This window comes from Malaclemys terrapin, chromosome 13 (assembly GCF_027887155.1).
Source record: "Malaclemys terrapin pileata isolate rMalTer1 chromosome 13, rMalTer1.hap1, whole genome shotgun sequence".
Taxonomy (NCBI): domain Eukaryota; kingdom Metazoa; phylum Chordata; order Testudines; family Emydidae; genus Malaclemys; species Malaclemys terrapin.
The window spans coordinates 37,502,181-37,516,636 of NC_071517.1; the positions used below are offsets into that span (position 1 = coordinate 37,502,181).

Sequence of the window (14,456 nt, forward strand, 5' to 3'; positions counted from 1 at the left end):
GGCGGCTCACATCCCCAGGAGCTGCAGAGCCCGAGCGTGGTGAGGAAACTGGGGGGGGGGGGGGGGGTGTGCACGGGGGCCTCTGCCCGCATGCATCTGCTGCAGCCTCCAGGAGCCCCCCGGGGGGGTGCCAGGCCGCAACCTGGGCAGGAGGAGCGGGGGGCGCAGCTGCTCCCCACTAGCGGCGCTGCCGCCTTTGCAGGACTCCTGCCCCCCTGCGCTGCGCCGGCTCCTCCATGGCTGGGGCTTGCCGCCGACACTCTGGATCTCCGGTGCCTCCAGAAGGCGATTCCAGGGCACCGCTTTTTGGCACCCCCAGGGCCGTCCTTAGGATTTATGGGGCCCTATGCAGTATTATTAAACTGGTGCCCCTATGCCCGACGGCAGCCTGAGCTTGCAGCCCAGCGGGGGGGGTGGAGGGGGCAGGGCGGAGGGACAAGGCAGAAAGAATAACAAGACGCCCAGCCCACCTCACGTGGCGGAGAGTCACAGTTCCCCGCAGAGACCCCTGTACCCTCTCCCTCACGCAGAATTGACATGCAGAAGGTACCTAATTAAAAGCACTAAACTTGGGAATAAAAAATGTCAGTCACAGGTTTTTTGATATGCCCTGAAGTTTGTCAGACATTTATTTGCAAAAACTTTGTAGTAAGGGCGAGTCAGCTGTCTTGCTGAATACAGCATTGAATATTATGGAATACATGATGCAGCTCTTCTCTGTTTTACATTTTCTTAATCAGTATTTCTAAGCTGATTTTATATTTTAAATGTACTCTTAAGCCTTCATAAAGTAATCATTCCAGATTACTACATATTTAACTCACTGAAACAGACATTATTTTAAATTAATCAGTCACAGAGGTTTAGTGTGTTCATAACAAAGTTCATTGCTTTTAGAAAAAGGGAACACTAATTTACTGTGTGTGATCTCCATAACAATACACATGTTTATGAAATGTCACCAACTTTAAAAAATATGTTTCCAAAGATTTTAGGCATAACAAAGGATTTTATATCTCACTAAGGTACTGATTTTGCTTAAAACTAGTTCATCCGATAGTCAGAAGTAAAGAAAGGGAAACTCTTTCTCCAGCTATCTGGAAGCAAAGGGCTGTTGCTTCCTTCAGTGGGTGGGGGGGAGGGGGTGAAGGGAGAAATGGATGGACAGAAAGGACAGAAAGACTTTGGAAGTAAGTTTTTTTACTATAGTAATTAAAATGTGCTTTTTAGATAAAGGTGGTCTTTTGAAGAATTATTTAAAAAACCATGTCTGAAGATCCAAGGGTCGTGAGCTATCAGCTCCGTGGGGCAGCCCCGAGCCCCCATTAAAGTAAATGACCCCACCCCCGATTTTAATGAATAAGCCACATTCCAAGGCTTGCTGTGTGGAAAGGGTCACCAATACAAAAAGTTTGAAAACCACTGATTTAGCCTGACCTCCTGCACATTTCTAAAATTAATAAATAGTGAATTAACTTAATTATCTTACATCCTGGCGATTGCAAACTTCACGTTTCACGTAAGAAACAGGCACAGATTACAGAGTGTGGATTCAGAGCCAAGGACACTCTAATAACCCTGAGCCACATGATCGCCTCCTGTGAGGGGGGGAAGAGAGAGAGAGAGAGACAGATTAATGAATCTGCTTTACAGCCTTAACTAAGGGCCATTGGGCTTGAGGCTCATGCAGTAGCGGTTTATGCACTAAGATCTAAAAGCCCCAGCTTCCATTCCACCTGCCCATAAGTGGGGTTTGTGACTGTCCGTGTTACAAAACCAGCAGAGATTTCTCTTCCTTTCTCTTTCACTTCTCTCAGCCCCACTATTTCCCTCCTATTGGCCATTCCCTGCACCCAGAAAGGTCCTCCCTCCTCCCCCTCCAGTGGATGAAGAGCAGTGCCAGGAAACTGGCCTTATTAGCAGCAGGGCCGGCTCCAGGCAGCAGCTTAGTAAGCAGGTGCTTGGGGCGGCCACTCCGGGGGGGGGCATGTCCAGCTATTTGGCGGCAATTGAGCGGAGGGTCCCTCTCTCCGGCTCGGAGGGAAGGACCTCCCGCCGAAGTGCCACAGATTGCGATCGCAGCTTTGGGACGGGGGGGAGGGGGCTGCTTGGGGCGGCAAAAACTTTAGCAAGTGCGGGGCCCGATTCGTGGGGCTTGTACTCACCGGGTGGCACTCCGAGTCTTCAGCGGCACTTCAGATTGCCGCGCTCCGGGGTTGCGGGGCCACTGGGTTGCTGGGCTCTGGCCGGCGCTTTGACCGGGGAGCGGCGCCACGGGACTTGCAGGGCTCAGGCCGGCACTCCGGCCGGGGGAGCGGGGCCGCAGGGCTTGCCGGGCTCGGGCCGGCGCTCCAGCCAGGGGAGCGGGGCCACGGGGCTCCCACCGGGGGAGTGGGGCCCTCTTAGGCGCGGGGCCCGATTCCGGGGAATCGGTGGAATCGGCCTAAAGCCAGCCCTGCTTATTAGCCATCAGAGGCCCTAGAAATGGAGAATAGTTTTCAGCTCCCACCCACAGAGAACACTGATCTTGGTGGGTGGGTCCTAGCCCACTTTGAAGCTCATTGTGTATCTACAAAGGATGAAGCTGACACAAAAATCCGCTTCCACACCAGAGTGCAGAAAGCACCGAGGAGTACTGAGTACAGACGCTCTACACTGGGCTCCATCAACAATGCCCTGATGAGAGGCAAGCTGGTGACGGGCTGCAGAGATGGGAAGGTCCCATGAGCATTTGCTCAGGGGCTGTGAGCCGATGCCAGAGAAAGCCCAGCAGAATGGCATGGAGGCCAGAGCAGGAAAACTGGCCAGTGGAGGCTTTGAGGAAGGAGGACAGTGAATTTGGAACAAAAGCCTGGACCCACAAAGGTCCTTAAGTGCCTCAATCCCAGTTTTAGGCTCCACACAATTCCTCTTTGGCTGCCGCCTAACCCTGCGGGTGCCTAAATTTACTTGGCAACTACATTTCCGCTGTTCAAGTTCTGTAGTTGCTTCAGTTTCTTCCTCTAGGCACCCAGACATTGATCCACAAAACAGGGGAAGTTAGGTAGGCAGGGGCGCCAGAACGGGGGGGTCAGGAGGCCATGGCCCCCCACTTTTTACCAGCCATAAGGGCAAGTGATGGGGGGAGAGGGAGCAGAGAGGAGCGAGCTGGGGACAGGGTCTTGGGGGGAAGAGGCAGCACAGGAGTGGGGCCTTGGGGAGAAGGGGTGGCATGAGGGTGGGGCCTTGTGAGGAAGGGGTGGGGCCTCAGGGGAAGGGGCAGTGTGGGGGCAGGAGCTTGGGGGAAGGGACGGCGTGGGGGCGGGAGCTCGGGGGAAGAGGCGGCGTGGGAGCAGGGCCTTGAGAGGAAGGGGTGGCGCTGGGGCAGGGCCTCAGGGGAAGGGGAGGCAGAGGGTGTGTGGCCACGGTTCAGGTGCCGGTAGCCCCCCCCACTTTTAGGAAGCTTCTGCTGCTCCTGGGTGGGCAAACACCTATCTCCCAGAGGCCCAGTCCAGTAGCTGTGCTTAGAGGCCACAAGCTGGAGCGGGTCCCATTCAAACCCCAGCCACCAGAGGAGGCAGCACCAGCTCCCTTATAATCCGTAGGCCAGTGGTTCAAGCATTTACCTCGGATAGGGGAAAGAGGGGTTCAAATCCCCCCTTTCCCGGTGGGGAGAGGATTTGAAGAGGGGTCCCCACCTCTCAGGAGAATGTCTTAACTGCTGGCTCCCCGATCGGGGCTCCCTCAATCTCTCCTGCTGAAGCTGTTTCACTGTAGACAAATACTTAAATAACCATTGGGCCAGAGAGAGGGCATGACGCTGTAGCCTGGTGGTTCGGGCACTGCCCCCACGGGAGGTGGGAGACCCACGGTCCAGTCCCCCAGCCACGGGGAAGGGGGGATGGCTCTGTTCAACCAAGGCTCACGTTGCAGCCCGCCCAGGGCTGCCCCAGGCATGGAAACGCCCCTTTCCTGTAACTATTCAATTATTTAATTCTGCCTCCAGAGGGGCCGTCCCCCAATCATGCCCCTCCCACGGCTGCTCCTGGCTGGGGCAGGTCATGCACCAGCCTGCGCTTAGGGTGGGGGCCTCAAAGCCCAGCAGCTGGGATTCCCCCCGCTGGCTGCAGACTCCCCCCAAGTTCAGAGTTAGGGCAGCTCCCCCTCCCATCCCAGCCAGTGGGAGAGCAGCTCCCCCGTCATCTGTACCCCCCACACACGAGCACCAGCAAAGGGGGCAGGGCCAGCTCCGCAGGCCCCCACACTGGAGCTGGGCAGGCAGGGGGAAGGCGGGGGCCTAGCCCCACAGCGCTCCTCTTCCAGCACCAGCTTCCCTCCCTGCTCCAAGTGGTAGCGATGGCCTATCATCCCCACACCACCAGCCGATGATGGCCCTTCCCAGTGGCACACCTGTGCTTGCGGGGGAGGGGGTGGGTGAGGAGCAGCAGCAGCAGGAGTGTGGTGGCCAGTTGCCAGCTGTGCCAGACCCACAGGTGTGTTGGTCACGGGACACGTGTGGGTGATTCCCCCTTGTGCCCCTGCATGGGGCTGACACCCAGCCTGAGCCGCATTCTGAGCCTGATCTTCTACTTCTTTTCCCTTTATGCCGCTTCCCTGGTGAGGGTCGCAGTGGCAGCATGGAGAGTAGGGAGAACCAGCCCTCCCTTTCCCTCCGCAACAGGTTCCAACTCCTCCTGGGGGATTCCCCGGTGTTCCCAAGCCAGCCGGGAGCTATAATCCCTCCAGCGTGTCCTGGGTCGGCCTCTGGGCTTCCGCACTGTGGGATGTGCCCGGGAGAGATCCGAAGGAAGCCTCCCAGGGGGCATCCTTATCAGGTGCCCGAACCCCCTCAGCTGGCTCCTCTCGATCCGAAGGAGTAGCGGCTCTACTCCAAGGCTCTCCTGAATAGCCGAGCTCCTCACCCTGTCTTGGAGAGCAAGCCCAGCCACCCTGCGGAGAAACCTCATTTCTGCAGCCGGTACCCGCGATCTCGTCCTTTCGGTCATTACCCAACATTCATGACCATACATGGGTGGTGCGTGAGCTCCCCCCTTTGGGGAGGCGAGCCACAGGGCCCCACCCCTATTGCCCTCTCCTTGTCTGCTGGAGCCCCAACCTCCTCCCCACCCCCTGGCAGCCAGAGGACCCCTGGCCAAACCACCCTGGGCCATATCCGGCACCTGGGCCGCTCGCCGGACCCAGCGCCAGATTGCCTGCTGGCCCCCACCGGCTTCGGGGGAGAGGGTGGAGCATGGGCAGGGCCAGGACCTGGGGCAGGGGAGGCTTAGCCTCACCTCGCCTATTATACCCACCACCCATGTGACCATAGGTGAGGCTGGGACATAGAGCGACATGTAACCCCCCAACTCAAACACCAGGCACGTGTTTCTTCTCTCCCCTGCGTGTAACTGAGCGCCACCCCTGGGCATCGCGTGTTATTCCCTGCACAGAGAGAAACGCGCACTTTTCTGCCCAGCCCCCTGGGCGGCGGGGAAGGGGGGACGGCCCTGTGCAACCAAGGCTCATGTTGCAGCCCAGGCATGGAAACGCCCCTTTCCTGTAACAGACACTGAACACGTGAAGATTTCAAATCGCTGCCGCTGCTGCATTTGCAAGGTGCGGGCTGGCTGCACGTGGGGTGCAGGGAGCCCTGGCCATGGCCACAGAGAGCTCTGGGGTAGAGACCCTGCAAAGAGAGCTGGCTTGCTCCATCTGTCTGGAGTACTTTCAGGACCCGGTGTCGATACAATGCGGACACAATTTCTGCCGAGCCTGCATCAGCCAGTGCTGGGAGGGATCGGTTAGAAACTTCTCCTGCCCCCAGTGCAGAAAAACTGCCCGGAAAAGAAACTTCAGGCCCAACAGGGAGCTGGCGAGAGTTATCGAAATAGCCAAAGGGCTGAGTGTCCAGGCAGCCAAAGGCTTGGGAAGGTGTGAGAAACACCAGGAGGCTCTGAAACTGTTCTGTGAAGAGGATCAAACCCCCATCTGTGTGGTTTGCAGAGAGTCCCAGGCTCACAGCGCTCACACGGTGGTTCCCATAGAGGAGGCTGGCTTGGATTACAAGGTAAGGAAGCTCTGGCTAGGGCTAGAGAGTTCGTGCCTCTTTTTATTTGTTTTAATAGCACTGTTATTTCAGGGGACAAAGAGTAAGAGTCACACAGTCCTTCAGACACAGGACTTTGTGTAGACTAAACCCCCCAAGGCAAAGAAAACCTCACACACCAAAATACTTCAATCCACTCAAACCCTTTCTCTTGGCTCAGGAACAAATCCAGACCCGCCTGCAGACCCTGAAGGAAGAGAAGGCAAAGCTGCTGGGATTTAAAGAGACTGAAGAGGGGAGATGCCAGCAGCATCTGGTAGGTGCCTGTTGTTACGCAAGCAGGGACATGGATTTGGGGGGCTGTGTGTCTGGGGGAGTGTCACTCTGTGAACAGGGGAGGTAATTGTTGATGGAGCTTGGCTGAACACTGCATCTGATCCATGCCAAAATTTCAGGGGATGCTCTAGGCCTCAACAGCCAGAACCCTATAGATTTGGGGGACAACTGGGACATTCAAAGAGGGGGTAAAATGAGAGCCACCCACATCTGTGGATGGCCCTTGTTAACACATTGCAGTATAACAATAGCCCCGCTCATCTTCCCAATAGAGGGTAACTGTGTTCACACCCTGAATTACAAAAGGAATAATTGCTGTCCCTGGTGGAGGGAGCCATGGGGCGGGTACTTAGCCTGCAGGGGAAGCCAGAGGGAGGAGAGAGACATAGCTCCCTTAATTGGGGGGTCCTGCTCTGTGTGGGGTGGGGAAAGGGTCCCTGGCATGAGGGGGTGAATTGGGGACCCTGCTTGGGGGGGGGGGGGGCTGGTATGGTGGGATGAATTGGGGAATCTGCTCTGTGAGGAGGGTGGAAGGCCCCTGGCTCGGTGGCCAGATCTGTGTCTTTGTATGTCCCTTTCCCTGGGCTGGATTGTGGCAGTGACTCCCTGCCCTGCATTGAGGCTGGGCCAGACCCAGGAGAGGGGCCGTGGGCACTGGACAGTGCAGGCATAGGGCCCTGGTCCTGCTTCCTTCTTCCCTTGTCACTAGCGCCACTAGTCTGGAGCTATCCTGGCAGGTCTGTAAGTGTGGCCAGTCCCACACATAAGAGAGAGTCCCATTTTTCTTCTCCATCACATGCCCCTTATGCACCCTGCTGGGACCTGTCTCAGTCAGGGTCCCAGTGTTCCCATTTGCACATGGCTGGCTCTGGGGGTGTCGGAAGATCAGAGTTTTCCTCAGAACTTCTGAATTATTTTCTCCCCCTCCCCTGCCCGCTCTCACCAAGCCTCTGCCAAGGTCATTGTGAGTCCTGCCCTTCCTGCTACTGGAAAGGACTCAGATGTGAAGACCCCCTTTTATCCGGGGACAGACGGATCAGGTCAGATATGAGGCTGCACCAGTCAGAGCCACCAGGGCCAAGTGTGAGGCTCTAGGAACCCTGGGGAGAGTAGCAGGCCGAGCATTTTTATTTCTCAGTATTTCAAATGCTGCATTTTTAGATGTATTGATGTCTAAAGTCTCCCCTCTGCTTTATCAAATGTCACTTGACTGTCCTCATGTCCCTGCTAATAAGACCCTGGAGTTGCCTTTTTGAGCCCAGATGAACGTTTTCCTTATAAAACCTCTTCCAAGAAAACATCTCTGTAAAATCTGAAATTTGCTCAACAACTAGGAAACTGAACAAACCTCCGCTTGAGCAATTTAATTGGACAAAATGGGAAGAAAGTAAAGATCTAGCAGCACCAAATTAAAAAACAAATAGTTTAAATAAAATCTGGGTTTGTTTTGTTTTTTTAATTATTACTCTTATCCACTCTGGGTCCCTGAATTTCCCTTTCCCCTGTTTGTTACAGAAACAGACACAAGCCGAGAGGCAGAAGATTGTGTCTCTATTTCAACAACTGCACCAGATGCTGGAGGAAAAAGAGCGACTCCTGCTGGTCCAGCTAAAAGAGCTGGACAAGACGATTGTGAGGATACAGAATGAAAATGTCACCAAACTCTCCGAGAAGATTTCCCGGCTCAGTGAGCAGATCAGTGAGATGGAGCGGAAGTGCCAGCAGGCAGCGAATGAATTCCCACAGGTGAGAACTCCAATCTCTGCAGCGAAATGGAGATGGGGTTTTCTATTGCTTTGTATCAATCTTGATTGTAGTTCGTTTTCGTGCTGTGATTTGTCAGAGTGGTGGGAGAGGCGTATAATTATGGATCTGTCCAATCGAAATAAATAAACTCTATGAAGTTGGTGATCAGACCTCTTTTGGTCCAATGTCTGGGCACCTCACAAATATTAATGAAGATCTACTCACCAGGGTCTATAGTAGGTATGTTCTATCATCCCCATTTCATGGATGAGGAACTGAGGCCAGAGAGACTAAGTGATTTCCCTAAAGATAGGGCCAAAGTCTCTGACGATGTCAAGAACTGACTCTAGGTCTCTTGAACCCCATTCCTGTGCCTTCATCACAAGGCCGGCCTTCTTCTCCTGCTTTGTTTGGGCCAAGAAAGGGTCTTGGGTCAATGCTTCAAGGCAGTTGTGCTAACACAGTGTTTCTCAAACTGGGGTCCACAGACCCCCAGTCCGCTGGCCTCACTGATCAACTCCTCCCGCTCCTTCCCTCAACTCCTCCCCCTCCCTCCCAGCACTTCCTGCTGGGAGGGAGAGGGAGGAGTGGGGACGCAGCGTGCTCCGGGGAGGGGGTGGAAAGAGGCGGGGAAGAGGAGGGGTGGGGCCTTGGGGGAAGGGGTGGAGTAGGGTGGGGCCTGGGACTGAGCAGGGATGGGGAGGCTTGGGGGTCCACGAAAATGTTTAAATCAAAATGGGGGTCCTCGGGTTGCTAAAGTTTGAGAACCGCTGTGCTAACCCATCAAGAGGTCTGCACTGTGGCTAAAGGCCTACCCCCTTTAATCATGGTCCAGAGTGTATTTATTCATTATTAGTTTACATTCACTGCTTTGTGCTTCAAAGGGACAGTGACAAGAAGGGGTAGATTTAGTGAAGGTGCAGTAAATACACCTGAGGTTACACTGTTCATTTTCACTTTTTGATTAAAAAACTAGAGCAACATAAAATTAACCTGGCACACATGATATGGACTTAAAGCTGGCTAACTGACAGGTCTCAGTGTAACTGTAGACAGGGAATCATCACTGAACACGTGTTTCTAGTGGGGTCCCTCGAAGATCGGTTCTGGCCCTATGCTATTTAACTTAGGCTGGTGATGGGACAGTAGATTGGGAGGGCTCTGAGCTACCACAGCGAATTCTTTCCCAGGTGTCTGGCTGGTGGGTCTCGCCCACATGCTCACAGTCTAACTGATCGCCAGATTTGGGATCAGAAAGGAATTTTTCCCCGGATCAGATTGTCAGAGACCCTGGGGTTTTTTTGCCTTCCTCTGCAGCATGGGGCATGGGTCACTTGCTGGTTTAAACTAGTGTCAGTGGTGGATTCTCTGTAACTTGGAGTCTTTAAACCATGATTTGAGGACGTCAGTACCTCAGCCAGAGGTTAGGGGTCTATTAGGAGTGGGTGGGCTAGGGTCTGTGGCCTGCAACATGCAGGAGGTCAGACAAGATGATCACGATGGTCCCTTCAGACCTAGGAATCTATGAAAAAGTGTAACCAGGTACAGAGATTTATGTAGTGTCAGTTTTCATTATTAGCACTGTGGGACTGAATCTCTCTCTCTTTCTCCCTCTCTCTTCCCCCCTCCCCTCCAGGATGTCAGAAGCACCTTGAGCAGGTATGTGTTGCCTTCTCACTCCTCCCTTGGGCTTCACCATGCTGGGAAGGGTTCCAGCCAAATGCATGGGGGAGGATTAAAATTCAGATCCCAGCCTTCCTCAGCTGAACAAAATCCTGGACTTGGTGCCCTTTATTTAAGGCCCTGTGATTAATCATCCTAAAGGCTGGATTATTCACCTGAAAATAACTCCTTTCCCCTCCCTGGGCCTGGTCTTTCTTCACGTCGCAACTGAAGCATGTTAACTGGACCTGTGGGGGAAATTGGTGCCTTGACTGACCGTGTTCTGAGGCTGGGATCCACAGAACAATTCAGTCACCTGACCCCTCAATCTAGCAGTCTTCACTATCCGAAATTCGTACTGACAGGTGATGTGATACATTATATGTTATAAAACAATGAATTAGAACATAAGAACGGCCATACTGGGTCAGACCAAAGGTTCATCTAGCCCAGTATCTGTCTTCTGACAGTGGCCAGTGCCAGGTGCTTCAGAGGGAATGAACAGAACAGGTGATCATCAAGTGATCCATTCCCAGCTTCTGGCAAACAGAGGCTAGGGGCACTGTCCCTGCCCATCCTGGCTACTAGCCATTAATGGACCTATCCTCCATGAATTTATCTAGTTCTTTTTTGAACCCTGTTATAGTCTTGGCCTTCACAACATCCTCTGGCAAAGAGTTCCACAGGTTGACTGCAGTCTGTCTCTCTAGGTGCAAAAAGGGGAAGTCCCAGCAGCAGGTGGAGATTCCTCTTGAGCTGGAGGAGTTCCTCAGTGAATTCTCTCAGGGGAACAGTGTCAGGAAGACGCTGAAGGAATCCAAAGGTACTGAGGCAGGAAATAGAGCTGTAACTCTGAGTGAGAGGGGGCGGGCTCTGCCTGATCAGCTGATAAGGTAAAACCAAACACCCAAAGAGGACAGGCAGCTGGTACAATATCTGAATCAAGTGAAGATTCTGGGGAATTATCCTTATGACTTAGCAGGAATGACATGAATGTGATTCCTTGGTCAAGAACCTGCTTATGCTAGTTATGGAGGGATGGTAAAGTCTTTTGGAGGACTTAAACTCTATTGTTGACGCCAAGGGCCCATGTTGTGTTCTTGATTCTGTTTAATTTCAGTCTGGCTTTCGTAGAAATTTTCTCTAGGTGCAATTCACCTCAAACAGAGTGACCAACCCAAGGGTTTTTCCTCTCCCTCTGGGTACCTCTGCATCTTTCCCGTAATTAAACCACAGTTCTCCCCCCTCTCCTTTCCCCGGATTCGGAGGCCTCTGTGCCCTGTTCTTAGGGTGAGGGGGGAATCTCCCCAGGCATAGGTGCCGACTCTGTGGGTGCTCCAGGGCTACAGGGAAAAAATAGTGCGTGCTCAGCACCCACCAGCAGCGCCCCCACAATTAACTCCTCCCCCTCCCCCCAGTGCCTCCCGCCTACCAGTGGGCCCTGCCAATCAGCTCCTCCCCCTTCCCCCAGTGCCTCCCGCCCACCGCAATCAGCTGTTCAGCAGTGTGCAGGAGGCGCTGGGGGGGCGAGGAGTGAGGGCAGGGGCACTTGCGGGGGGGGGGGGGGAATGGAGTGGGAAGGGGTGGGGCCTTGGGGGAAGGAGTGGAGTGGGGGCGGGGCCTGGGGCGGAGCAGGGGTAGAGCACCCCCGGGGATATGATAAAGTTGGCGCCTGTGTCCCCAGGTGCTGCCTCTCTAAGGCCCAGGAATAGATTGCCCTAGGAACAGGTTCATATTGTCCATAGTGCAGAATATGTGTCTGTGGTGGCAGAAGATCTGTTTGCATTGTCGGTGGGGGGGAATGAGGGGCGGGTTTAAGAAATAGTTATGAATGAAGAGAAATAGCAGCTCCCCCGTTAAAAATAAGGCAGAGGCGGTGGGGGTGACTCTTGCGGAGCCCTGCAAGCAGAGGGCGCTGCTGTGTCGGGAGCCAGGCATGTCACCGGGGATCGGCTGGATGTGGTGGGGGTTTACCCTCTCCCCATGGCTGGGTGGGGAGGGGTCTCTCCACCTGGTGCCTCTGACTCCTCCCACTGCCAGATTTCTTGTCCGTGTACTGCCCCCTTCCCTTTCCTTGCGCGGGGGGTGAGGTGGGTTCCCAAACTGCAACTAAAGCTGATGCCTCCGTCCGGGCATCCTCCCCTGCTTCGTCCCTGATGATGGGAGTGGGGGAGAAGGCAGAGGGGCAGCCATAACAGCACCCTTCTAGATTCTGGCAGGAGGGGGCTGCAGTGAAATCCCAGCTCAACCCCAGCACAGAGGCAGCTGCCTGTGTCCCAGGACAGCGAGGCAGGAAATCGGGGAGTGTCCTAGCAAGGATGTGGCTGCTGGGGAGTGTGAGAAATGGTCCCAATGTCCCCTAACGCTGAGCTCTGCCTCTAACCCTCTGATTCTCTTCCCCTCCCCCCCCAGTGAATGTGACTCTGGATCCAGACACAGCTCATCCCGAACTCACGGTGTCTGAGGATCGGAGAAGCGTGAGATGGGGAGACACGCGGCGGCGAGTGCCTGACAATCCCAAAAGATTTGACGCTGAGCCCTGTGTGCTGGGCTGTGAGGGATTCACCTCGGGGAGACACTACTGGGAGGTGGAGGTGGGGGATGGGGGATACTGGGCCATGGGGGTAGCCAGAGAGTCTGTGAGGAGGAAGGAAGAGATCAGCCATAGCCATGAGGCGGGAATCTGGATTTTGTGCCAGTGTGTGGATGAATACTGGGCCCAGACCTCCCCTCTGACCACCCTCTATCTGAGCTGGGACCCCAGGAGGATTGGGGTTTTGCTGGACTACGAAGTGGGGCGGGTGTCTTTCTTCGACGCAGACAACGAGAAACCCATCTTCACTTTCCCGCCGGCCTCCTTCGGCGGGGAGAGAGTCCACCCTTGGTTCCATCTCTGTGGGGAAGACATGCAGCTCCAACTGTGTCCCTGAGGTGCAGGGCGGGACAGCCCCCATCTGAAGTGCATTTCTGGCCTGCCAAAGCAACCTCAAGATGGGAGCGATCTGACTAGATGCGAGAATGACTCTGACCGGCCTGTTGGTCCCTGTTCTCTATGATCCCCGAGGGCTGTACGTTTCTGCAGAGAATGAGATGGGGGTGGGGGTTGAAGTATGATTTAGTATATCACAAAAGGAGCTCTTGTCTGATGCATTGGGTAAAAACAAGAGAAATAAACTCTTTTATAAACTGGGGTGGTGCTCTCTTTTCCCTGCCATGCCTACTGGGTTCAAGGCAGGCTATGTGAGAAAGATTATTCATTAATAGTACAGTAAAAGCTGTGTTATCCGGCACTTTATGAGCCGGAAAGCTCTATTAACTGGCATTTCTGATCTCTCCCAATACAAATCTTCAATCTAGTAACCGGGACAAGTATACTGCCCAGGAGGTTATGCAATTGCACATTCTGCACTCTGCTTTTATGCAAAAGAGGCAGAAGACAAGTAAACAAACTAATATCAGGGATTTATTCAAAAAAGCAGCTTCCAGGGTGTGTTATAGGGTCAGTATAGATTCAGCCCAATCTCTTACACCTTCTACATCTACTGTAGAATAATTGGTATTGATAATGCTGACCCGGAGGCACTGCAAGCTCCTGAAGTGCCTTCTGAATCATCAAAGAAAGATTAAATGATGTTCAGTATACCTTTAGTGTTCTGCGTGTACACCCTGCGCTGCCCACAGTGACATGCAGTGTCATAAGATAACCTACGATATAGAAAACTTGCCCTGTATACACCTAAGTGCTTCAAGAAACCAACCAATCTGCCGTGCAATACTACGACCGAGTACTGCTGAGTACCAGTATTGCTGAGTACCTGTCTACTATTTTATGCTGTATTCATTTTATTGTATTCTTATTCTTTGAAAATTGGTATTCCAGTGGTAAGTATAACACTTAGTTAATTGGAATTTTTGACTAACTGGCACCTCCATTCCCCCAACATGCCAGATAACAAAGCTTTTACTGTATAAATATTTATTTATATTATCATAGTAGCTAGGGACCTCAGTCACAGCTTGTGCTAGACAGTGTGCAAACAGAACACAAAGACAGTGCCTGCCCTCAATCCCTGTGTAGCGAGGTTGAGACTCACTGGTGCGGCGCCTCCTGCTGGTCGTCTAGGAATTATCTTTTTTCCAGCCTATGGAGTGTCCTCTGCAGACCAGTGTCTTGCCTGCTGCTGGCCCCGTGTCCCTCCCGGACCCCAGTGCCCCTTACCCTTGGGTTTCTGCCCCCAGCAGTACCCCAAAATCTGACTCTCCCCTCCCAGAGAAACCCCCAACCTCTAAACCCACCTTGCCTCAGTGGCTACTGCCAGTCATCATCTAGCCCCCACTCACTGGGGCAGACCAGTCTGTAATGGCCGCTCATCACTGGCAAGGGGGTAGGATCAGCTGCCTCTGCCTATCCCCGGGCTGCCTCTCTGCAGCCCCAATACCTTTTGTGGGCCTTCACCAAGGCCTGCAGCCTGGGGGTTCACCAGGCTGGAGCTCCCCAGCTCCCTTTGCCCTTCCCCAGCACTGCTCCACTTCAGGTACCTCACTCTCAGACAGCTACCCCTTCCCACTCCCGGGCTAGAGTGAGACTCCTTCAGCTTCTGGCCCACAGCCCTCTTAGCGGCCAGTTGGGCCCCAATTAAGCTGGCCACAGCTGTGGCTGCTTCCTCAATTAGCCTAGCTTTTCACA

General features: G+C 53.8%; 1 protein-coding gene across 1 annotated transcript; it reads left to right on the top strand.

The window, feature by feature from the left end:
- Positions 1-5,564: 5,564 nt before the first annotated feature.
- LOC128847767 (E3 ubiquitin-protein ligase TRIM39-like) lies at positions 5,565-12,960 on the top strand. The gene is made up of 6 exons (XM_054047459.1): positions 5,565-6,046; positions 6,246-6,341; positions 7,877-8,107; positions 9,744-9,766; positions 10,480-10,592; positions 12,182-12,960. Exons 1-6 carry the CDS (start codon positions 5,636-5,638, stop codon positions 12,697-12,699), a joined length of 1,392 nt encoding a protein of 463 aa, XP_053903434.1. The 5' UTR covers positions 5,565-5,635; the 3' UTR covers positions 12,700-12,960.
- The last annotated feature ends 1,496 nt before the right edge of the window (positions 12,961-14,456 follow it).